Source organism: Typha angustifolia, chromosome 8, assembly GCF_048772165.1.
Source record: "Typha angustifolia cultivar Huaian chromosome 8, ASM4877216v1, whole genome shotgun sequence".
Lineage (NCBI taxonomy): Eukaryota > Viridiplantae > Streptophyta > Magnoliopsida > Poales > Typhaceae > Typha > Typha angustifolia.
Window position 1 is genome coordinate 3,328,015 of NC_133246.1, and position 23,375 is coordinate 3,351,389.

General features: G+C 37.3%; 3 protein-coding genes across 11 annotated transcripts; 2 read left to right on the plus strand and 1 right to left on the minus strand.

The window, feature by feature from the left end:
• Positions 1–939: 939 nt before the first annotated feature.
• LOC140765418 (protein SWOLLEN 1-like) lies at positions 940–15,894 on the minus strand. Of its 3 annotated transcripts, XM_073104497.1 has the most exons (17): positions 15,564–15,894; positions 12,338–14,433; positions 11,942–12,238; positions 9,682–10,121; positions 9,141–9,559; positions 9,008–9,060; positions 8,818–8,925; positions 8,153–8,739; positions 7,201–8,005; positions 7,013–7,122; positions 6,619–6,724; positions 6,262–6,442; positions 4,876–4,943; positions 3,047–3,162; positions 2,054–2,926; positions 1,395–1,497; positions 940–1,319 (listed from the first exon to the last, which is right to left on the minus strand). In XM_073104497.1, the coding sequence occupies exons 2-17, from the start codon at positions 14,421–14,423 to the stop codon at positions 1,303–1,305; spliced, it is 6,369 nt and encodes a 2,122-aa protein (XP_072960598.1). In that variant the 5' UTR covers positions 14,424–14,433; positions 15,564–15,894; the 3' UTR covers positions 940–1,302. The 3 variants fall into 3 exon arrangements, with proteins under 3 accessions (XP_072960598.1, XP_072960596.1, XP_072960597.1); XM_073104495.1 differs by having other exon boundaries at positions 7,201–8,739; positions 15,564–15,893; XM_073104496.1 differs by having other exon boundaries at positions 7,201–8,739; positions 9,721–10,121; positions 15,564–15,890.
• Positions 15,895–16,024: 130 nt separating this feature from the next.
• LOC140765421 (uncharacterized) lies at positions 16,025–18,975 on the plus strand. Its single transcript, XM_073104503.1, has 3 exons — positions 16,025–16,217; positions 17,750–17,930; positions 18,422–18,975. The coding sequence occupies exons 2-3, from the start codon at positions 17,823–17,825 to the stop codon at positions 18,872–18,874; spliced, it is 561 nt and encodes a 186-aa protein (XP_072960604.1). The 5' UTR covers positions 16,025–16,217; positions 17,750–17,822; the 3' UTR covers positions 18,875–18,975.
• A 303-nt stretch (positions 18,976–19,278) lies between these two features.
• On the plus strand, positions 19,279–22,462 carry LOC140764159 (formyltetrahydrofolate deformylase 1, mitochondrial-like). Of its 7 annotated transcripts, XR_012104990.1 has the most exons (9): positions 19,287–19,530; positions 19,611–19,723; positions 20,032–20,182; positions 20,359–20,432; positions 20,526–20,685; positions 20,780–20,878; positions 20,964–21,050; positions 21,273–21,851; positions 22,102–22,451. XR_012104990.1 is itself a non-coding variant. In XM_073102561.1 (8 exons), the coding sequence occupies exons 1-8, from the start codon at positions 19,505–19,507 to the stop codon at positions 21,417–21,419; spliced, it is 816 nt and encodes a 271-aa protein (XP_072958662.1). In that variant the 5' UTR covers positions 19,279–19,504; the 3' UTR covers positions 21,420–22,462. The 7 variants fall into 7 exon arrangements, 6 of the variants coding, with proteins under 6 accessions (XP_072958662.1, XP_072958661.1, XP_072958659.1 ...); XM_073102561.1 differs by having other exon boundaries at positions 19,279–19,530; positions 20,022–20,131; positions 21,273–22,462; XM_073102560.1 differs by having other exon boundaries at positions 19,283–19,530; positions 20,022–20,182; positions 21,273–22,458.
• Positions 22,463–23,375: the final 913 nt, after the last annotated feature.

The window sequence follows — 23,375 nt, forward strand, 5'->3', positions numbered from 1 at the left end:
AAATCGTCTCTCCGATGGTCACCCCGAGTCTCCGGCTAAGACTCTGCCGGCCAAGTCACCACTGGAGTGGTTCTTTGAGGTATCTTTTTGTGTAGAAGGTAAATGCATTTCATCAACAGAATAACTTTCAGCCGCTGCTTATGTTATGCATTTTTTTTTTTTTTTTTTTTTATCTCCTTGGTCAAATAACCAACAAGTGCTCTGTTGCAAAAACCAGATCTTCTATTGAATTGGACTTCTGTGATTCACTTGAAGAGTACTGGGAGAAATTATGGAAAGACTCATCAGATGCCATTGAAGCTTCCCTTGTGCATTCTTCATATGCTAAATTTTTCCCTACAAAGGGTATTATCACCTGGAGACTAATTTTCCAATGCTCATTGTCAAGCTACCGAATCAAACTCAAGCTTGAGGCAAACCAGCATAACCCAGCTCGTTTCAAGCTCGAGTTAAGAACAAAATGCCTATCGTGCAGAGCTGAGTTAGGCTCAACTTGCTTGAGCTCGGCTAGGCTCGGCTTGTTTATATTGATTAGCAGCAATATAACAAATAGTACGCTTACCATATTATTCAGCAACCTACTTAACAAAGAAAAATAAACCAGGAAACAAGGATATTATCAACGACCAAATCATGAGCAAAGACAAAAAGCAACCGATGCATGAAGCAGCAAGAGAAGCCCTTAACAAAAAAACACGAAATAATCATGCCTTCAGTATAATATCGGTGTCTCCAGAGAGTCATTTGAGCCAGAAGGCAATTATTCCTACATAAGGATGCTATATTCGTAAGCAATCTCCTGGAGACACTATATATATACATACATACATACATACACACACACAATAGCAAGAGGAACAACATATGGTTAGTCAGGCTGATAAAGAAGTAGAACACTGGAAAAAGAAAACAAAGTGAACATCACATAACAGGAAATGATGATCTGTAACAATTCAAAATGTTCTTTATATATGTGAATATCACATGCAAAAAATGAGGACTTTTGATACAAGTCAGATTCTTTCTTCTTTACACTGGTTGTAGATGTTCGAGTTAGGTAGTGAAAAGTAGGCTCCTTGTATCAATCACCAAATCTACTACAAAAAAGGACGACAGTGTTTGGCGCCCCAAAAAGAAAAATCAAAATATTAATTTAGATCAACTATAGCATTCTACATCCAACAATATTAGAGCTTCTATTCCATCCTAACATGGCACTTTCTGTACAATATCAGAAGATTCTGTTTTTACTTTGGTACACAAGTTCGCAAGGTACCAAGTAGTGATGTGACATAGCTGTCTTTAGCCATGGCTGCTCCCTGTTCCAAGATTTGAATTTTACATCAACAATTCCTAACTACAGATGAAAAAAGGATAAACAGTTGAAAATTTACCTCCCAAGGATGATGCACCTTTATGCAGGCCTCTGGCACTCTTATCATGTGGAACACTGGGAATTTTGGATACTATCAGAGAGCTTTGTAGACCTTCTAATAACTGTAGGTTACAAAATGGTCAAGAGTTAATACTTCCACATACAGAAGAAGAAATAGAATCAAATAGCGTCCATGAATCCTACTGTGGAGGTCATGATTCTAACAAGACATATTTATTTACTCCATAGTAGGATTCTGACAAAAAACTTTGATTACTGTATATGTTATTTTAATATCCATGTTGAAGGGAAAGCTGCAGAAATTTCTAAGGTAAAATGAAAGGCCTCTTCTGTACATGCTAAAATACAGATACTGATATGAGGACATGATTCTAACAAGACATTTTATTTACTCCATAATAGGATTCTGACAAAAAACTTTGATTACTGTATGTGTTATTTTAATATCCATGTTGAAGGGAAGCTGCAGAAATTTCTAAGGTAAATTTCTATTAGAGAAGCATAACAAATCAAAATTAACCTCCTAAAGCATAACCATAATGATTACTAGAGGTAGAGACCACTATAAAAAATAGTCTGAAGAGATGCCTCTGTCAACAAGGACTAAGAGAGTTCAGAAACTACATTGCAAAGTATAAGAGACATGGTGAACCTTACCTTTGAGGTTGGCTGAATTCTGCGATTGGATCTCCGAGGCTCAACAGCATCAGAAATTGCTTTTCCAGAGTTTTCAGAAGCCTTTGCTTCATTTCTGGTTGATCTGCTCATAGCAGGAGGAAACTTCCCTTTTGCCTCTATCTCTGATTCCACAGGATTCTTTGATGTAGGAACACCATCCCCAGGTTGCATGCAGTACACATCAAACAAAGTATCTCTGGAACTGTTCAGAGAAGAATGGTCATCCAAAAATTTATTCTTCTCTACATCGGTATCTTCATTGCTAAAAGAACGTCCAGTATTTGTTATAGAACCATGACCACCACGACCACTTTGTCCGCCATTTAAAACTGATACAGGTCTGGAGGATGAACTTTCCTTCTTATCAGTACTCCTGACCTGAATATTTTGAGATTTAACAGATTTAGGGTTCCTAGTCTTAGGCTGATCAGCCTGCTTCCCTTTTGGGTCCACTTTTGAAGTGTTTCTCAATACCCGAGATGTTTGCGGCATCAAATATTTTGCAAATTTGATAGAATCGTTTCTTTCACTCATCTTACCAGTATTATCAGCAACATAATGTTTACTTACTTCCATAAACTTCCTTTTCTTTCCAGGTTTAGGTACACCAAACACCACTCCTGATCCTACATTCTGCAGGCCCCTCTGTTTTACATTAAGGGCATTAGTTTTGTTCACATCTCTTGCTGTTTTTCCAATCTTAAAAACTCTATCATTTGCAGATAGATTAAGTTCTCTCATCTTCTCGGTTTTCCTTGAATTATCACAATGCTTATTGTTGGATTGAGCCCCTGTTCCTCTGCCATCAATCTCTGGATCAAGTCTCTGACGTTTCTTAATGGGAGAATCACCCTAAAGATCATGAAAACACAAAAATAACAGACTGGTTTGAAAAAACAGATGTATGCCCCAAAGCACTAGTAAAATAGCAAAAATAGAACAGAACGATGAAGTATAGACAACAGAACAAACTTCATAAGGTTGACTGATTCTTTCTCTTGCACTAGCCCATTCTATCCAGCGGCCATCTTTCCAAACAAGAGAAGGCCGAATATTCCAAGCTTTGACAATCAACGAATCACCTCGGGCTGCATAGAAGATCCATAAATCGACAACAGTCAGAATATGATAAAATGACTAGATTGTGACGAAGAGATGGAAATTTCCTTTTCCAAAGAGTGCTGGTAAAAATATGTGAAATGAAATGAAAACTTAAAATGATTAAGAAATCCATTTCGTACAGTAGGATCTAAATATTACTAGATGAACATATGAAAACTACAACAGGACAAAATAATTTCTTAAAATGCTTACACAACAAACAGGAATGATCATTGACATTGTAGCATGATGTGTAACATGAAGTACTAATTTTGACTGCTTGAGTTGCCTGGGGCCATACATGGGCATGTCTCTGACAACAAACAAATGAGACTGCACAAAGTTACTAACGAGTGGTAATATCATTTTATAACATCTAATATCTTACTAAATTATATGTCAATGTATTTACAAGAATTTCTCTCTATTATAATTCCTTAGGAGGTTCTCGTTTATTTCAGTTTCCTGCATTAATTGAAATATTTGTGACTTCTAAGTATTTTAACAAACGAAACACATATGTAGTTATGTCCCGAATAATATGCACCTATCTTCTGCATATGATATATGCAGTCCCTAGACACCCCTGTACTGCAGTCACTTGTAGGAACATTTTGAATCACTGTGAATGATGTTCCACTAAATGATTGAAAAATGGTCCTCAATGGCTTTCTCCGTAATTCTAACAGATATCTTAACATGAATTCTGTATTAAGAAATTATTAAGATTTTCATAATCAAGTATGTTCCTGAGGTCACGATAAACACAGTAATTAGTTGAATATTGTACAAACCACAGATTCTCCTAAGCTCTTTATATTGTGGCGAGATGATTAGAAAGAATTATTTATTATAAAGCTCAACCAAATTTATCCTGGACATGAAAGGTACATATTTAAAAGCAGATAAAACTAGTCAACCACTTCAGAGCCATTAAAACACTAACTGTTTCTTGGCTGGATAAGTTACTGGTGCATGACACTCAAGACAAATCTTAGGTAGTCCTGATCAGCATATTGGAACCTTAATTGTCACAGGTACACAAATAATCAGAACCAGATCCTGGTGTGCTACAGAAATATTCCATGAGGGTTAAATAAACATGAAAACCACATTATAGTTAAGGAACTCACCTCATCAGAAACCATCAATTAGCCAAATTTAATGCAAAATGAAATTCAATGTCATACTGCCAATCTCAACCAGACAAATAAAACAAAGAGGTTACCTAGGTGACCACAGAAGTTGACTTCAAAACAGCATTCAGATTAAAATATTCGTCTCAGAAATAAATATGAATATGTACATAATTTTTTTAAATTAGGAATAAATAACAGATAGGTGCTCACAAATACATAAACCAACTTAATATGCAATGACAAAAATTCCACCAGTAATTATCAAGTAAAAATTTCCTGAAGTTGCCTTAAATATTCACCAAATCTATAGGCACGAACTATCACCACTTTAAAATGTACAAACTCAATATAGTCATAACCTCATAACATATGTCCACTACACTATTGATATAAAGAACTTTCAGCAAAATAACATATTTCCATTGCAACTCAGTAGTCATGAATTATCACCACTTTTATAAAGCACAAACTCGATATAGTCATAGCATGTGTCCACTACACTATTGATATCACAAACTTTCAGCAAAATAAGATATTTAAGTTACAACCCTGTGGTCATACCTGGAAAATGAACAGTATACTTTGTTTCATCCTCTTGACTCTTTTCAGTAATATTGCCCTCCCACCAACTATAGATCAAATCAAGCCACACAAATTAAGTTAGATGTCTCAAACTATAAACATATAAGCTAACTAGAGGAAAGAAGCACAAAAACTGAATTGTACATGTTCCCATAATAACATCATTATATCATGTTTCTCACATTAGTGTGGAAGAGTCATCAAAGAGAAGACTAAGACGCAACAAAGATTTATTTTCAGAAATTGTGGGTTGGCTCTTTACATGATATTAACAAATGCTACTATCTGCATTCTAGACATGATATGATGACAATCAGACAAGGTCAACCAAGATAGTTCAGTTTAGGCCATTTAGAGTAAAGGTTTAGATGCCAAGCTTAAGATTGAGCATAACCAAAATATGGATACTATGTGAAATCAAAGTTTGGGCCCATATGATATTCAGGCAAACTAAAAACGGGTCCACACCATAAGGATTTTCCACAAGGATTCAAATGCCAGAGTTGGAGCTTAGTATCCTTTCCTGTTCAATCCCAACTCGAACTATAAAAGCAGTGACTTAGAATAAAAATATCAGCAACTTTTCAAACCTTGTCCAAATGATCCACAAATACCTCAAACGTGTTATTCAAGCAAAATCCAATAAAGCATGCCAGTTGACTGCTGTCTCATCGTCTGTCATTCACCAACTAAAACATTATCTATGGATCTATTACTACTAGGATTTCTGTATGTGTGTGTGTGTGTCCGTTAAAAAGGTTTCAGTGTTTCACCTGACTTTGCTAGATGCCCTTCTGTACCTATCAAACACTACCAAAAAACAATGCTCATTGCAAGCTTCCTCCAGCGCCTATTTGACACTTTGAGCATGATTGAGATGCAAGTCTAGTTGGGGCTTAGAGCTCAAATAGGCTGATGCACTAATTGGACAATAGAATGATTAAATCAGGCCAGCAAAATCTTCCATGGATATTTGGACAATATATAAGCACCACCTGGACCTGCTGGAGGCTTTGTACTTGTTGCAACACCGCTAGTACCAAATATTCAAGATTTTCAAACAATATTTCTGTGTCCAGCCTACATTTTTTACTCACTGTAATTGCTATCTCAATTTAAGCTTCCAAAAGTGGCCCACATATCTAGCAAGTAGGAATATAGACATTTGCAACATTGTGCACAAGTAAAGAAATTCAGCTTCGGTGACAAAACAAACATCCAAATACAACAAGCAGAACAATGAAAACTGCGAAGCTATTACTTCAACCAAAATCACAAGTTCTGGATTATTTTACAATTGATTTATTAGCAGAAAGTTAATTTATGAGTCATTTCTTGAAGCAATATAAAAGTAAGAATGCCTACCCATCTTTTATCCATGCATCTACACGATCTCCAACAGCCCAAGTGTATTTTTCTACCACCTCTCTTCTCCGCTTTCTAGTTCCTTCGTATTTAGCAATGGCAATAGGATGAGCAAGCCGTATTCTGGGGGCTTTGTTGCTTTCAAGTTCAAGTGGTATCCACTCCTTAAGCTGATCAGATCCTGCATAAAAGGTTCTCAGTTTTTCTATTTAAAAAAGGTTGCAGTTGATTCTATTGTAATCACTGAAATGCACAAGCATAAAAGGGAAACTAATTAAGAAGCCCAATGCAAAGTGAAAAAGATATTTAACAGTTCACAAAGGTCAACTCATCACAGCTAGTTACAAAGATGTTTACCTTCATCAGAAAGATCTCTGTAGCAGACACATGCTTTACCATCTTTCACATCAAGACAAGTTGCTGCAAACCAAACTCCACTATGACTGTGCCTATCACCTAAAACCTGATATACTTGAAATGAAAGTATAAGGCAATAACCACCAGGACATTCAATTGTCATTACAAGGACTGTGAATAGGAAAGAAATCTTATTTAAAATATATTTCTTAGAACTAATCAAAGAAACCAACAAAAGAGAATAATACTGATATCCTCCATCATGAAACAAGGTGAAGAAATAAAACATAATAGAAAAAAGAATAACGTGCCAGGTAGGACTTTCAAAATGCATCTCACTTCACATTGCAATAAAAAAAGAGAGCAAATTTAAAGTCAAGGTTACCCCACTAACCTCAACAAGAGAACCCTTTTGGATACTATTTCCTTTTAGATTATCTGCTGAAGGATCTTCTCCAAGTGTACCAATGGCTGCTGAAACTCCTACTCCATTTCCTAATTGATCTGACCAGGAAATTGGCCAATAATGACAAGACCAATTAGAATTTGTAAAACATATCAAAATTTAGCGACTAAAGATACCTGTTCTATTTCCCTCCAACTGCAAGGACTGTTGAATAGTGGAAGATGTCCCGTGTCCAACAAATTTCTCTACCTCGTCATGATTTGATAAGGGCTTGTCAAAGTGTTTGATAGATTTATCACTACTCACATCAACAGCCATTGTCTCCTGTTGCTGCAGGCCATTGTTTTTTGCAGGTTTCTCAGCCCTTGAAAGATAAGCTCTCTGGTAAACATCAGGACCAGCTTCCACCATATCTTTTATAGTAAAAGGCAAAGGACCTCCCATAGTAATGATTTGTCCTGCTTGTGACACAGCTTCTGCAGCAAGTTCTGCAGCTTTAAGAATGGCATCTAGATTTTCTGCACGTTTGGTGGCAGCAGAAGCTGCTTCTACCCTTCTTCTAGAAGCAGCTCGGGCTGCAGAAATGATCAAGCTAGAGCCATGGTCCTTATCATTGCCTTTCAGGATTGAAACAGGACTTAACCTTGCTAAATTCTTCCCTACATCAAGTTGGCCAATTTCAGTTTTAGCAGAAGCAATAGCATTAGCGATCATCGTCTTTGCCAGCAAAGCAGCTTCTGATGCAACCTTAGCAGCTTCCGCAGCAGCCTTTGCAACAGAGGCAGCTGCTGCAGCTGCAACTGCAGCAGATGCAAGCTTCTCCTCATTGTCTGAAATTAAACCAGATTTCTTCTGGATGTTCAACTGACTCCATATTGCTTGGCTATGCCTGATGGCAGCAGCAGCATGGGCAGCAGCTTCTTCTGCTTGCAACTTTGATTGATCAATCCTACAGCTTGCCTCTTCTGAAAAAATGACCTTCTTCATGATTTGGGAAACACCAGTATCAGGCAACACCTTATTTAGAGAATTGGCAGATAATATAAAACCTGAAGAAGTTGGAGTATGCATAGTACATGGGTTAGCAGAAGCAGGTTGAAGTCGAGAGACGTCACTAACAGAACCCACCTTCTCAGGACCTGAACCCTTTTTCCTCCTCCTTGACTTCTCAGAGGTACTCTTGGGATTAGAAGTAACTGCAGCTTTCTTCTCTGTCTCACTTTGTACAACTGATGCAGCAGAAACACTTGTGGAACACTGGTTAAGAAGCAAAGTACTAGGTGATGCAAGCTGCATACTTGAAGCTTGCGAGATGGATGAGTCTTTATGAGATAGTACTTGAGCTGTTTCAGCAACAGTTATTGTAGAGTATTGTGCTGCAGCTTCAAGTTTTGAGCTCTGTGATGAAACAACCCAGGAAACAGGGTGTGGGTTCTCAAAGAACAAAGGTGCAGCATTGCCAGTGTACTGCCTCACATAAGATGATTGAAAGGAATGCAGTGGAGATATGGCCTGATTAAAGTCCAGGTGACTGCCTCTTGGCATGTTTAATGCTAAACCATCGCAACGAGGTATAGTCCATGATGGTGAAGACACAGACACTGTGGAACTTAATACGGTTGATTGCATAACTTTGCTACCTTCTAGGATAACAGGCGAGTCTAAAGAATTGCTTTTAGCAGGGCTGTCACTTGCATGTTCTGTGGTTCGAAGAACTGCAGGAGGTTTATATAAAGGCAGTCAAAGATTGAATCACAAACTGATTCAATAATTCTCAATCAAATAATGTTTACCTGAATGAGAATATATAGGTGTTCCAGCAACACTGAGAGGTGACTTTTTATTCTGAAATTTTTCAGAAGCAGCATGCCAGATTCCCTCCCATATAGCTCTTCCACCATCTGTTAGTTTATGAATATAAACCATTCATACTATAAGATAAGGTCCATGCATGTATATTTGCATTGACTAAATTGCACTTACCAGATTCTCCAAAGGCCGCGGTCATACAAGCCTCCTCTGGTGGAACCGCTTGACTGCAGCAATAAGTTGGAACATGAATTAATGGCTGATCCACATTAATGTAGGAAATCTCAGAAGACATGGTAAAACTCACATAAGAGACCCATAAACAAATATTTGTGCACGCAATTGCACTTGCTGAATATCTGCGAAAGGTTGGCGGAATAATGAGCCAGTAGAAACTGAAGAATTCAGATCAGGCAAACTAGACGTCTGAACAGCTGGAGAACAAGATGCTTTCATATCACTGCTATCAGTAGATGGATCTTTCTGCATCTCCTTCAACTGCATATTGTTATTTTCACTAACATAAGCACTAATTGATGTAGTGCTTGGACTCTTGCTTTCTGTCATCTGCCTTTTTGAAATTGTTTCTTCAGTAGCTTCTTTGAAGGAACCAACCTTCTCAATTGCACAGCCAGATATTTGCTTACTCTTAACATTATGAGGGTTCCCACTAGAAATCGTCTCTTCCTGATCCAAGCAATGCCCTTCAGGATTCTCTTTTGAAATCTACAGATTAAATTAAAACAATTATTTAACATTTAATGGTATATAAAGTAATAATTACAATAAAAGAACTATAAAATTGATTCCTACTTAATAGGGTAAGGGATTGGAGAAAGGATACACACACACACAGAGGGAGAGAGGAAGGGGGAGACTCCAGGTACCATAGCAATCTCAGAAGATTTTCCTTGGGAAGAAGATTTCCAAAAATTTCTAACATTTCTTTCAGACAAATCAGCCCGTGATCCAACCTCAAACGTGAAGCTTCTATCATCTTCAGATGTAGCACTCTGCTTAGAATCTTGAACAGTGGACTTGTCTTTATCAGTGTCGGTTCTAGAACTTGTAAGATCATCCAAAGAGGAACCTGTATGATCTGACAATCCTCTGTTTCTCTTGTCAATTTCATCCTGGCAACTTTTGCTGCAACTGATTATTGTAGGCGAACCACAATTTGGCACCAAGGACAGATTTCCACTTTCAGGTTCCACTAACTGAGTCGCTGCACTGCTCTTGGTTAAAGTAGATTGTAGAGAGGTGTTTGAATATTGAATTAAAGCAACACCTGCAATAAAAGAAACTAGTCCAATCATCCCAAAATTTGCTCCTATCAAATGTAATTACCTAAGGCACGAGCACTCTAGTGCAAAATTAAGATCTAGTGGAGAGGCAGTAAAATTTACAAGTGTCTTGAATGTTGTGCATTCGTATTAAATGATAATACAGCAAATTTGTCCATACAACTATAATAATGACTGAAACTAGAAAGACTAATAATCAAAGATAGATTGCATTACTAGTTAGATGTATCACCCATGGAATATGGATTGCATAGAAATTGGTTAATATGATATGCACATGGCCAATGGAGACCACACAAGGCACCAATAAGGAGTTGACTTCTAGAAGTTATCCCAAGAGGAAGGGAAGACAAAACTGGCATGAAAGGAAGCAGTGAAAAAAGATATGATAGCACTTGATTTTCCAGATAATCCAAAGATTTACTTATTTTTGTTGTTGATATCATCCAAAGAAAGACATTGCTTTTCATGGCTAACAACTTACCCTGAAAAGAAAACCAACAGAAAATGCTGAGATATTTGACATTCCATGAAGCTAAATAGGACCACCAGATATATTGTCTTTTTTTACTATGCTTTTCAAGTCTATTTTCACTCCCATTTATGAAAAGAAAATCACCTCCACTTGCAATCTCTTATTTCCATTAGGTTCTTCCTTGAACTTAACTGCTTATTGTGATGCTGATTAGGCAAGTTGTCTGAATACTCACCCCTTTAGCACTTGCTGGTGTATGTTTCAAGGCAATGCTATAATTTCTTGGATGGCCAAGAAACATGATGTGGTCTCCTAGTCTTCCACTGAAGTTGAATACTAGGTTATGTCTGTTGCATGTGCCAAGTTTGGCTTACGGGTCCTCTTGTTGAACTTTGCTTTAGACAGTTGGATCCTACTCCTCCGTGCATAACATGAGTGCTATTCAAATTACATCAAATCCTGTTTACCATGAGTGTGCATTTGAGGCCAATTGTCATTCTATTCCCAACATTTATGATCGATGTACTATTTCACTTCCCTATGTCTCAATTGATTTCCAAATTGCTGATGTCCTTAATAAAAGCCTTGACTCGACAACAGCATCATTTCTTACTTGACAAATTGGTGCTGGTCAGATTCATCAAGTGTGTTGTGTTCTATATTAGGAAATAGACGGGTGTCAAATATATTATCCTTAAATGTAGAATGCTGATCTATGATCCTTGTGTAGACGGGCGTTAAATATATTCTCCCTAAAATGTACAGCTTAACAGGCATCAGCCTATTAATGAAATCATGCTTGGAATGCATAGCTACCTTTGTCTCTAACAGAAGAGTTATGCAAAAAAAAGTTTTAAATTTCCTCCATGGAAACATAAATCCCAGTGATCAAAACCTTTTGTATACAACATTGTGGAAAACAAGTTTCCCCTTCAATTCTTAGCACATTTTTCTTTAGATGATAAACTGTTCAGTTCCCGGAAAATAAGAAATTGAATACAATAAGTTGCAAGTGTTCTACTGCATCAAAAAGGGTGTTATAAATTTATGATGAAGAATAAATTTTGATATCTGAAAGCAGATACTTCAGAATCCAGAAAAAAAAATACTCTGAGATAAAATTGCAAGATCTTATTAAACCTATCACTTCCATTTTATTAGAAGAATAAATTGACCTACAGGTAATAATTTTCATTTAATTCTGCATATAAAAAACCAAATGAACCTATCTGAAGTCTGAACTAAACCACAAGCGCCTCCAAACTACATAATGCCCCTTCAGGAGACTCTCTAAGATCAACGAATTAACCAAACTAAATTTCATATTACCTGCTTCATCCTGAACCAATTTCTTTGATGAGGGCATGTCAACAATAGTGGTGGGCACCTGACCAGATATTTGGACATCCAAATTCTTCTTTACACCACTTGGAGAAGATATTGTTGTGATATCCACATTCTTAGCAAAGGATTCATTGCAACTTGATAAAGTTAGAGATGATGGTGTAGCTTCTTGCTGCTCTGTAAACAATGGCACACTAGGGGTATCTTCAGGATGCGGCTGGTGAAGTGTAGTAACACTACTAATAGAAGGCCTCTTAGCATCGAATGCAGCTTGATAAGAAACTGTTCAAAAAGGACATATCTCAACCCATGACACTCACAACACTTGCAAATGTGGAAAAAACAAGTAATGAAAAGGATGAACGAAGAGAATGTATTCACCTGGTTTATCCTGATTCATTTTTGATGTATCTCTGGTAGACTTTACTGCACAGGTACTTTCTGCTGCATAGGAAGTGCACTCCATATCCGCCACAATAGTACAACTCTCATCTAGTGATATCTCATTACATCCATTAACAGATAGTGCAGTGTTTTCCTCCATCCCAGCAGAAATCTCACAAGGAACTAACTCAGCACTAGGCTTGTTCGCCAATCTATCTAAACCACATGTTGATGATATATTCACTTCTGTTTCATCCAGCAATGCAGGTGGACAATTTTCAAGAGCAACATCTTCTGAAGCACCAATTGGAAGATCAGATTTTTCAGGATTAATTTTAGCATCCTTATTTTCAGCATTCTTTTCCATATTAGCTGGTTTTGGATCAGATGTGACAGCATTGCCATCTTTTTTTCCATTCTCTATTTCATGTTTCATGTGAATCTGAGAATGTCCATCAACCGTCATTTTTGAACTGTCAGCAATACCAATAGTTTTCTTGGGAGATAGCTGGCACTGGGTGTCTTGCTTTTCTCCAGAGTCTTCTGTAAAACAATCATTTTCCCTTTCTTCTCCAGAATCAGGCAACTTGTTGTAACTAATTGACAGAGGGTTCCTAAGGTACAGATCATTCTTTGAATTATTTGCAGTTTGACAATGACTGACATCTTCAGAACGATCATTTGCATTGAAAAGCTCGCTACCATTTTCTTTGTTTCCTTCCTTTACATCATTTACAGTATTTGTATTTCCTTCCACAACTAAAGAAGATATCTCGTTAGTGAATGTCCCAGTATTATCACCAATCTTGTTGTCTTTGCTAAAAGTTTCAGCTGGATCGGAAATAGTTCTTGCTGTAATACAATTCTCGTTGACTTTGTTTGAAGTATGGACTGGATCAGCAGTAGATTCCAGCAATCCATCAGTATTATTAGAAGACAAAGAGTTGTTGCCCGCATCATTTAACAACACCAAAGAATTCAAAGATGGATCCAAACAGGAAGAATCCTTCAAGTTGCACAGGTCATCCTCAGCTTTGTAGACCCTAGAGTGATGATCATCCACCTTCTCATCTTGGCAGGTATCAACAGTTAGTGCTTCTTGATAACTGTCCAGTTGAAATCCACCTGGTTGCTCACTCAATTGGATCTCCTGAACCTCCAGTATTTTCTCTGAAACTGGTTGAAACTTCTCAGAGCCTAAATCAAGCTTATCACTTGATAAAGTTGAAGGATCATATTTTGCACCCCTGCATATAATAGCATCAGAACCTACTGGCATGTTTGCAGTTGCAACACATGCATGATCATCAACCTCTGCTAAAGTATTATCCAAAGGATTCTCACCCTGAACCACCTCAACAACCTGAACAGCTAGACCTCTTTTTGTTGTTTCATCAGAAGATGGAGCCAAGGTCTCATATGTTATGCATTTCTTGGTACCAGACTTGCTTTCAGCATTTGACTGATCATCTAAAGAGGTTACATCTAATTCTGCCTCACCTTTCTCAATGCTGGAAATTTGGAAATTGTCCTCTATTGCAGGCTGGCTCCTAACTACAACGTCATTTGATCCAGAAAGATTATTCTGACATTTATCAAGAGGTATAGTAGGATCCGTGACAGCCCAGAGTAGTGTGTCACTGGAATCATTTGGTCTGAGCAAAGGATCCATATGACGATCTGTCACATTCAAGCAACCAGATGCATCTCCGTCCACAATGGTGTCATTGTTACCTGCCATCTCATCTTCTCTGACGGACTTCAACAACATTTCCACAGACTCAGATGACGTGGCCTCAGACCAGACATTGTTGTGCCTAGATAAAGAACAAGATTCAGCAGCACCCAATCGGAATTCTATTGCACTGCTTCCAGGTGAGAAGTCCTCAATCCAACTGCTTTCCGGACCCTGTATACCAAATAAAACCTCTGTTTCAACTAGATTGTCAGATCTCAGATGCTGGAGGTGTTCATCAATATCGAATTTTGGTAGAGCAAATGGTAGCACACTTTGCGGAAATCTGTTGTCTTCCCTAGATAGTTGGAAACTTTTGTTTTGAATGTCATTATCATCATAATCCATGGATGTAACCCTGCAAAATTGTCGAGTTTGGCATACATTTGTAAAGTGAACCATAACAAGTCCATAAGTCAATAACACCTTCAATCCAAGCCATCAAATAGCAAAAGCATTATAGAAGCCTGAAAAGACTAATATATGTATCCAAAGATAACAAAAGGTTTGGTTCCTCATTCCATCCACAGTTTGCATACATGATGCATCAAGCATCAATGAGCCACATGTAAATGGAAATTACAACAAAAAGGAAAAGGGCATTCTAGTGGCTCCCATAATTGCTGGGTCTGGGAGGGCAAGATGTACATACTACATAGACTCACCCCCATTTATCAAACCCAAGATCACTTGGTTCGAAAAGGTATAATTGTAAAAAGAGAGTATATAACCATACAAATACTCTTACAGATTAGTAACCCTAGTCTAGCAGATTATTTCCAAAATCTTGCAAACTCATTTCAACCTATGTTTCCTTATCTTTCATGATTTGTGATGAGATTGCCTACCATAAATAATCTCAACATTACTGATGCAGAAAATTTTACAGGAACCACAAATGTTAACAAATTCACTTGAAAAAAGATTGAAATTTACTAGAGGTCCTCTAACAATGCAAACTAGCAGAAATCACCGCAAGATGCATGCACTACCAAATAATACAAAGTGGGACATCTCCATTCTGCTGTAAAGAACTCAACATTTGAAGCCTCGTTTATGCATTTAGCGTTATAGATTTCAAATATTGCAGTATTGTCACACTCAAAATCTACCTAATTGAACTGACTCTCATTAATCATGTAGAAAACAAAAATAACTAACAAGAAACAGTGAATTCAAGAAAAGCCCAAGAAACCCAAACACGACGAACAATGCAGCATGCAAGATTGAGCACATCAAATACCCTAATTTGAATGATAAAACTTAATAATAACATTCACTGACTCTTCTAGAAGCTCCAAACTAACCTAGCTGAAGAAATTCTCGCCAAGAAACACTGGATTAAAAAAAAGAGTTACCAGGACCAGACATCAAGAAATTTTAGCACATAAAGAATCCTAATTTGTCTTCTTGCAGATACCAAGAAATCGAAAGGAAAACTTAGTGGAGGTATCAAGTGGTATGCCTAGAGAGAAAGAAAACGCGTACCAGGGATAGGATGCCTAGGCTTCTACACCCCTCCATCCGTGGATGAAATCTCCGCCGTTGATCGCCCGGACCCCCAAATCCCACGGCGATCCGCAGGCTCACTTCCCGAGACCCTCGAATCACATCGGAGGTGCGCCACTTGGCTCGCGAAAACCCCACTCGCTCTAAGACCCCGGGGCGGCGGGATTTCTGAGGCAGACGTCGGCGTCGGTTCTCCGGCGAGATCGAAAGGAGTAGCAGCGAGGAAAGAGACAGAGATGGAAGTGAGAGGAGGCACTTTTCGTCGCTCGCTCGCACGAGTCATTAGCGCTTCCACTCTAACGGATAAATTAGGAGTGTGATCACGGAGGCGCAAAGGGTCATGATTTTGCATAAAACTACCATTATGCCCTTCACTGTCCCCAAACGTCAAAAGCCTCACCAATTGCAATTATAGATAATTTGAGGATTTTATTGTCCTAGAAAGTAGAAACTAGCCATCTGGTCGTTTTAGCCGTAATAAAAGCAAAAGCATCCGACGGCGTTTGAATGCCCTAGCCGTAGGGCTTCTCGGCCACTGCCTCTAGTCCGCCTCCCACCACCTTCGGCCTCTCCAGCGCTGGCCGCTACTTTTCCACTCCCGCACAGGTTCCAGTATCACTTTAAAGCCTCAAGGTAACAGTCAGTATTTTGGAACTCTTCTTTCCTTTTTCTTTTTTGCTTTGATGCGTCATGCATGCCTCTGTTTCTTTTCGTTCCTTGATTCATTTCGAGTATATAACAAGCAACCCAATCGGACTCTGGATTTATTCAACCGAGTTGAGCAAATTGAATTGATCGAAAGCAATTAGAGGTTGTTTGGTTAGGATCTTTTTTAGGTAATGTATTAATAGATGCAGCATCTAACTCAAAATTAATTGTTTGATTTGTTGCAACAAACTCAAAAATACAGTAGACCTCACTTGCATCCCCCTAATTCCAAAGCCTAGCCATTTTTTTTATCTCAAACCCATCTCTTTCTTACGCTCACCGCTGCATTCCGGCGTCCCGCTTCCAATCCCGGAAGGCATTGCCGGCTAAGATAAGGTAGGACCATTTCGCTCTTTCTTTTTATTTGAAATGGGGTCATCTAAAACAGAGAGGGGGAATTTTTTATTATCGTTCTTCCTCTTCTCTGTTCTTTTTTCTTCTTCTTTTTTGTTAATATATCGACCATTTATATCCAGAGCTTATTTCAATTCTCCTGCAATAATGTCGTTGCTTATATCCTGCTATCTTTTGCAAAGTCACCTCATTTTTCAAAATGAATTTGAGCCCTAAATCCCTTTTACTCTTTTTGCATTTAATTATTAATTTGGTAGAGCCTAAGTGTTATATTAAAACCCTAGATTATATATATGATCCTAGAGTAATGAAAAACATAGGTTATATTAATGATCTTGAGGTTGGATCAAAGTTGGTAAATTTATTCTTCCTCCATTTTATACTATCCTGCATGCAGATGTAATTTGGAATTTTGAATGTTTTTATTTTTTTATTGTTCAATAACCATGATGATGATTGAGACATGTAATTGAGGTCTAGGAGTCATCTTATGGCTAATGTTTCTAATATTTTCTCTTTTAGTACGAAACAAAAGTGAAAAAGAAAATGTCAATTACTGATTATTCATGTTAGACATGCTAGTTTGCCTTGTTAATTGAATTTTTATTTCAGGGTGCTAGCTCTATCTCTTCTGCAACTCTTAGTTAAATTCTATGAAGAGTTTTTGTCCTGAATAGCTTGATCTATTACCCAATTTATGTTCAGGTTTGAGGGGAAAACATCATATCTAATTGCTATCTGATTTGGTTTTCTTTTATTCATGAACATGTTGAGTCATATATGTTTTGGTGGCTTGCCCATTCCACTTGTTTAAGACTAGGATGATGCCATATGTTATATTTTGATGTGTTAGGTAGTGGCATCACCAAACCCCAAATTGTTTTCTCAAGGCTTTCCTCTGTTATCTGATGTGCGATTCAGCTAGCTAGCTAAGTCGGGTAACCTTAAATTTTATGATTTCTAACTATATAGTAGATGTTTAATTTGCCTGTTTTAATGTCTCCCTGGGGTTGATGCTTACATCAGAAATGCAGTAATATTGTATTCAGTGTGTTCTACTTGCCATTTTATATATTCTAATTCTCTTTTTTAATCTGTCTCAGGCTTTGATAAAATTGAGGAAACTAAGCCTGCACAGTGCTATAACTTCTGCTGTTTTATTTTTGTTGTTTGAAAATGTTAAAACATTCTCTCACCCAAACATGGAAGAGAGGAGCTCTTGCGCTGGAATACAGAAATTTTGCACTTCCGTATGTTTGTAGAAGCAGCTTCCATGATGGGCAGGTGACAAGTTTACTGAGTTTCTACTTACTGAATAGTTTGTTGCTAACCATACTTCCATAATATTTGTATCATAATTATCATTGTTATACCTCTCACTATATTTCTTCACCAATGTGTTACTCAAAAGCGTTACAGTTTTGTGTCTTTCCTTTTTAGAAAAAAGAGTACTCATGATTGCTTGCTTTTTCCCTATTTTTTAGAGGAGAATTTTGTCGCAACCATGTACACCTTAGATTTGATCTTTAGATAGACATCAGGATTGCATAGTATATGACCAAGTTTCCATTTGGTATGTACGGTTTCACTTATTTAATGTGGGAAGTTCAATTGAAGTTGCAATGCTGTTGCTCCAACTTCTGAACTGTTCAACTTCCTTCTAGCATTGAATTCTTGTTTCTCTCTTTACATTTTAAGCAATTGATGTTACTACTAGTTTATCTCTTGTAAGAAGCTTATGAAAGCTTATAAGAATTTTATTCTTCTTGCTGCAGATCCTAAGTTCCCCCAGAAGTTTCTTTGGGGTGGAAGATTTCGTGGACGATGAAAACAGTAGACCATACACGTACAAGAAGGAGAAGAAATCCAAAAACCCACACAAGCATATTTCTTTCAAGCAGCGCACTATAGCATTCATGGAGGCCTTCTCACTTGATGTGTTTATATCTAAACGGTTTGTTTCAGCATCAGTTACACACCGGGTGACATGCAAACAAGTTGCGGTTGCTGGGACCAATTCCAAGGACATCAAAGCAGTCCTCAAGTCTAGATCAGACATACCTGCATGCTTGGCTGTTGGGCGAATCTTAGCTGAGAGAGCTAAAGAAGCCGATGTATACACGTGTACATACACACCGAGGGAACGGGACAAGTTTGAGGGGAAGATACGAGCAGTGGTTCAGTCGCTGATAGATAATGGTATCGATGTAAAAGTTTATCTTGATTGACGATTCATAACTTTGGTTTGTACTCAAAAGATTATGTATTTTGGCTGACATGCATGTTGAGAGAAGAATGTTACATCCAGAATTCCTTGTTTTTGTGGATCTGATTAATTTATTTGCGTGATGCTGGTCATCTGGTGGTTGTGTTGCATTAATCATTTCCTTGCTTGTATGGTTTCATTAGCTTCTTTTGGAGTCATCGTAAACCTACAATTTTGCAGTTGGATAAAGTTGTAACATATTTTGGATTGATTATGATACCTAAAACTGTGTCATTAATATGATATCCATTGTGATGGCTTAGTCACAGTCATGTGGCAATTTTATTCAATACTGGATGTATTTAAACTACATCCAAAGTGTCTACTGGGATCACAGCTGAGGCTACTCGATATCGTCCTTTTCTTTTCTTTTTCCTTTTTCGACAGCTACCAGGGGATAAAGAGATAAACTGTATGTGGGTGGAAAATCCCGACTACCGAACTATGTCGTCTCGTTTAAGGTACGGGACTCGAAGTAATTGCCAAAATAAAAGAAAAGGAATGGTTCTCGGAAGAATCCCAGCAACTAGGGACCTCCGGCGAATCGCGACGATGGCGCGGGCGCTCTCCTCCTCCTCCGCCACCTCCATCCATGGCATCCACGTCTTCCACTGCCCCGTAAGCTACTCGATATCTTCTCGCTCCTCCTCCTCTTCCTTTCTTGTAGTTATCGGTAGCATTTATTAATATACGATTAGGACGCGGTGGGGATCGTTGCTAAGCTATCGGAGTGCATCGCCTCGCGAGGGGGGAACATACACAGCGTTGATGTCTTCGTTCCTGAGAGCAATCAGGTCTTTTACTCCAGGAGGTTGGCTTCTTTGCCTTCTACTATGTGATCTATTAGTTTTTTGTTAAGTAAACAATTGACCCAAATGTCGTGCCTTTAACACACCCTCTCACATTCAGTGTTGACATTTGGACAACTATAGACATCAAGAAGTCATAATTCTATGAAGTGAAATCGTCACTCTACCACGGACGATTGCCTAGTAATTAGCATACAGGAAATGCAAGTTCTTGGTCTGTAAATGAATGTCAATTCATTAAATAGAAGATTGATTTGATTTCTATATTCTGTACTATTAAATGATCCTGAGTTTGAATAGTTCTTGGCAGTGAATTTACATTTGATCCTGTGTGTTGGCCACGAGATGCAATGGAAGCTGAATTCCGAAAATTATCGAAGTTCTTCAATGCAGAAGCATCTGTTTTGCGGGTACCTGCTCTAGACCCCAAACATAAGATTGCAGTTCTTGCATCAAAGCAGGTCGGATCATCTATATGATGCTATACTAGAATTCTCCAAACTTTGTTTCTGGTACTTAAAATTGCATGATCCCATGAATCTCTTCAGATGTTTGCACTAGAATGAAGCATTTTTGAACATGAAGTGAGTCGATATGTTATATGCATGATATTTATTCTTAAGACTTCCCTTTGTAGGATCATTGCTTGGTGGACTTGTTACATAGGTGGCAGGAGGGTAGGCTTTCTGTGGACATTAGCTGTGTAATAAGGTGATATATGTTTTAGTTCTTCTGTTTTCCTGTTTAAGATGAGTTTCTTTTGCAAATGAATTTTTTTTTAAAGCTTATAGTATGTTATCGCAGCAATCATAATAGAGGTCCAGATACCCACATTATACGTTTGCTTGAAAGGCATGGGATTCCATATTATTACTTGCCGACAACTTCAGGAAATAAGCAAGAACAAGAAATTCTGGGGTTAGTTGATGATACTGATTTTCTTGTACTTGCAAGATATATGCAGGTAACATAGTTCACAGCTTGTATACCATAGATGCATGATCACATTGCCACTGTCGTCTTACTGTGTCTTTTATCTAATTATTTCTTACCTGCAGGTCATGTCAGGAAGATTTTTGGAGAGCTATGGTAAAGATATCATTAACATTCATCATGGCCTCCTTCCATCATTCAAGGGAGGAAATCCCTCTAAACAGGTAATTGATTCAATAAATCTATCAAGAAGTCGGAACTCCCTTTGTTTTTTTCCGCAAATGTTTATGGTCTCTAATATGAAACCAGGCTTATAATGCTGGGGTTAAGTTGATTGGTGCAACAAGTCATTTTGTAACTGAAGGACTTGATGCAGGTCCAATTATTGAACAGATGGTAATTGCTTGTAAATTTTATTGCTTTGGCATCTTATTGGCAGTAAAAGCTAGCGTGAATAAAGGACTTGATATTAATCTCTTTATGCTTAAGACCCAATATCGTTACATAGTGAATTAGGCATATGGTCATATTTTCCTTACCTTACTGCAGATTCACACAAGTAAATCATCTATATCGTGCTCATAATTACCAATTTGGATGCTTATTTATGTGATACAGGTTGAGAGAGTCTCTCATAGAGATAACTTACGAAGCTTTGTGCTAAAATCAGAGAACCTTGAGAGGCAATGTTTAGCTCAAGCAATAAAATCATATTGTGAGCTTCGAGTGCTACCTTTTGAATCAAACAAGACCGTTGTATTTTGAAAGGATTCTGTAAATATTACAAGCTGTATATGATATCCATTAACTATTTGGTGATACATTGCTCCTTTTGTCAACAGCCATATTGGTCTTTAACTCTCTATTTTCATTTTTGAGAACTTCCTGGAAGGTGTTTGCCAATCTCTGCTTTGGTAGTACCATAGCCTTACTTGAGTAGCACCACCTGCGGATTGCTGAAACAAGTTCTCCACTCCATACACCCACTTCTCTTAATCTTTTCTCACAAACTCTATTAGATCTCGTGCTGTTCTCAGGCCAGAGTAGCATATGCCTTCTGCATACTGGAAGCTTACTTCTCATGACCTGGCCATGCTGGAAGCTGCAAATACACACCATTAGCAGTATCTGATCATCTCAGAACATTATGAAAATATTCCTGATTCTCTAATCCTGCATTGAGAAGCTCCTATTCAGGTAAAAATGCATGAAGTATTGGTATTTCCTTTGTAAATTGGGAAATCACCTTTTCTTGAATGCTTTTAGGGGTTCAGCGAGGACTCTTTCACAGTGACAGCTGCAGTAACCTTGCTTCATTTTACTCAGTTTCACTGTTGCAACTTATTTCAAAGCTGATCACTTGAAATAACTTAATAGTTGATCTCTAATCCTGCACACTTCATTTTACTCTCAGTCTAGCAGATGTTTCTTTCTATCTTTGTTGCAGCTGGCATGGATGGCAAGCGGTGCTGATACTACAGCACGAAATAGGAGCTTTCTCTGTATGTGCATTCTCTTTGCTCCTTCCATGATTAGTTAGGCTCCTAATGGTGGAAACGCAAATTTGTTACTGATTTATGAACAACCCTTCTCACCTACCGTAGAGCTTTATCTGTAGAGACAAAAGAAATTTAGATATTCTATTAAGATTCATTACCAGGTTTTATCTGTAATTTGTACTTCTTTCAAGAGTGTTGCATCATCTTATCATGGACATGTAGTATGATCTGATTATTGTAAACCATGCAAAACAAAAAGTGATTATTGTAAAATTTTCATTGAATTATTGTTCATTTTCTGAATCAGTGTACAAAAGCTTTGGAAAAATAAGCGAATTTTTTAGTAGTGTAATATCACCCTTTTCATCGGATGTAAGCTGTGCGCTGTTTTTTAAGAAAATTCCAATCTAAGTAAGGCCCCATCTGTTTGTAAAATAGGAATAGTCTTCTTGTGAAATAAACCAAATTATTCTAGTACAGTAACTAAACAATAATTCACTCGGCAACAGCCAACAAGCAAGATTCAGCTCAAAATTTGGCTTATAGGATGGGCAGGGGTAAATATATAATACGCTAAATATAAAACATTTGCTATTTATATTTCTCTAATAACAGTATAACATTACAATCTAGTCGATATTATATAATTGTCAGCGAAAAGTTTATTTATAATGTCATAAGTACTACTAGAATCTTTTGATTCTTTTAAAATTATTATTATGGTTGATTTTTGACCAAAATATTTACAGAATATTCGCCATAGATATTTATTAATGTTAACAACCATAATACTAAAATACCCTTGTTTCTTAGGCTTATTTGGTTTGAGGCTAAGCCTCAAATTTGATCAGTTGATCTTATTTCTTAGTCTTAATTATTTTAAAAATAAACTTGATTAAATATAATAAATAAATAAATAAATAAATAAATGTTCTATCACTTAACCAATTCAGGTAGGCTCTTTGAACTCAAACAAAATTAGCTCTGAAGTATAGAGTGCAAAAATTTTGTTACATATTTTTTTCTTACAAAAATTAGATAATTTTCCAAGCGTTAAAAGTAATTTACATAAGGGCATAATATAAATTATGATTAGTTTTAAATGTGATCAGTTAATTTAACTGTGAGTTTTTATTTAAAGAGCTTAATGATTTCGATAGAAATTATTATAATTAAAAAAATATAGTGTCAAATTAATAATTTGAAAATTTTAAGTAGTAAT

Coding starts and splice junctions, on each gene's coding strand:
- LOC140765418 (XM_073104495.1), bottom strand. CDS start 14,423: ATGGATTATGATGATAATGACATTCAAAACAAAAGTTTCCAACTATCT. Junction 12,239..12,337: donor AATGAATCAGGATAAACCAG/GTGAATACATTC, acceptor CTTTTTGAACAG/TTTCTTATCAAGCTGCATTC. Junction 3,163..4,875: donor GTATACTGTTCATTTTCCAG/GTATGACCACAG, acceptor TCTTCTATGCAG/CCCGAGGTGATTCGTTGATT.
- LOC140764159 (XM_073102557.1), top strand. CDS start 19,327: ATGTGGGTGGAAAATCCCGACTACCGAACTATGTCGTCTCGTTTAAGG. Junction 20,686..20,779: donor TACTTGCAAGATATATGCAG/GTAACATAGTTC, acceptor TCTTACCTGCAG/GTCATGTCAGGAAGATTTTT. Junction 21,051..21,272: donor GTCCAATTATTGAACAGATG/GTAATTGCTTGT, acceptor TATGTGATACAG/GTTGAGAGAGTCTCTCATAG.
- LOC140765421 (XM_073104503.1), top strand. CDS start 17,823: ATGTTAAAACATTCTCTCACCCAAACATGGAAGAGAGGAGCTCTTGCG. Junction 17,931..18,421: donor GCAGCTTCCATGATGGGCAG/GTGACAAGTTTA, acceptor TTCTTGCTGCAG/ATCCTAAGTTCCCCCAGAAG.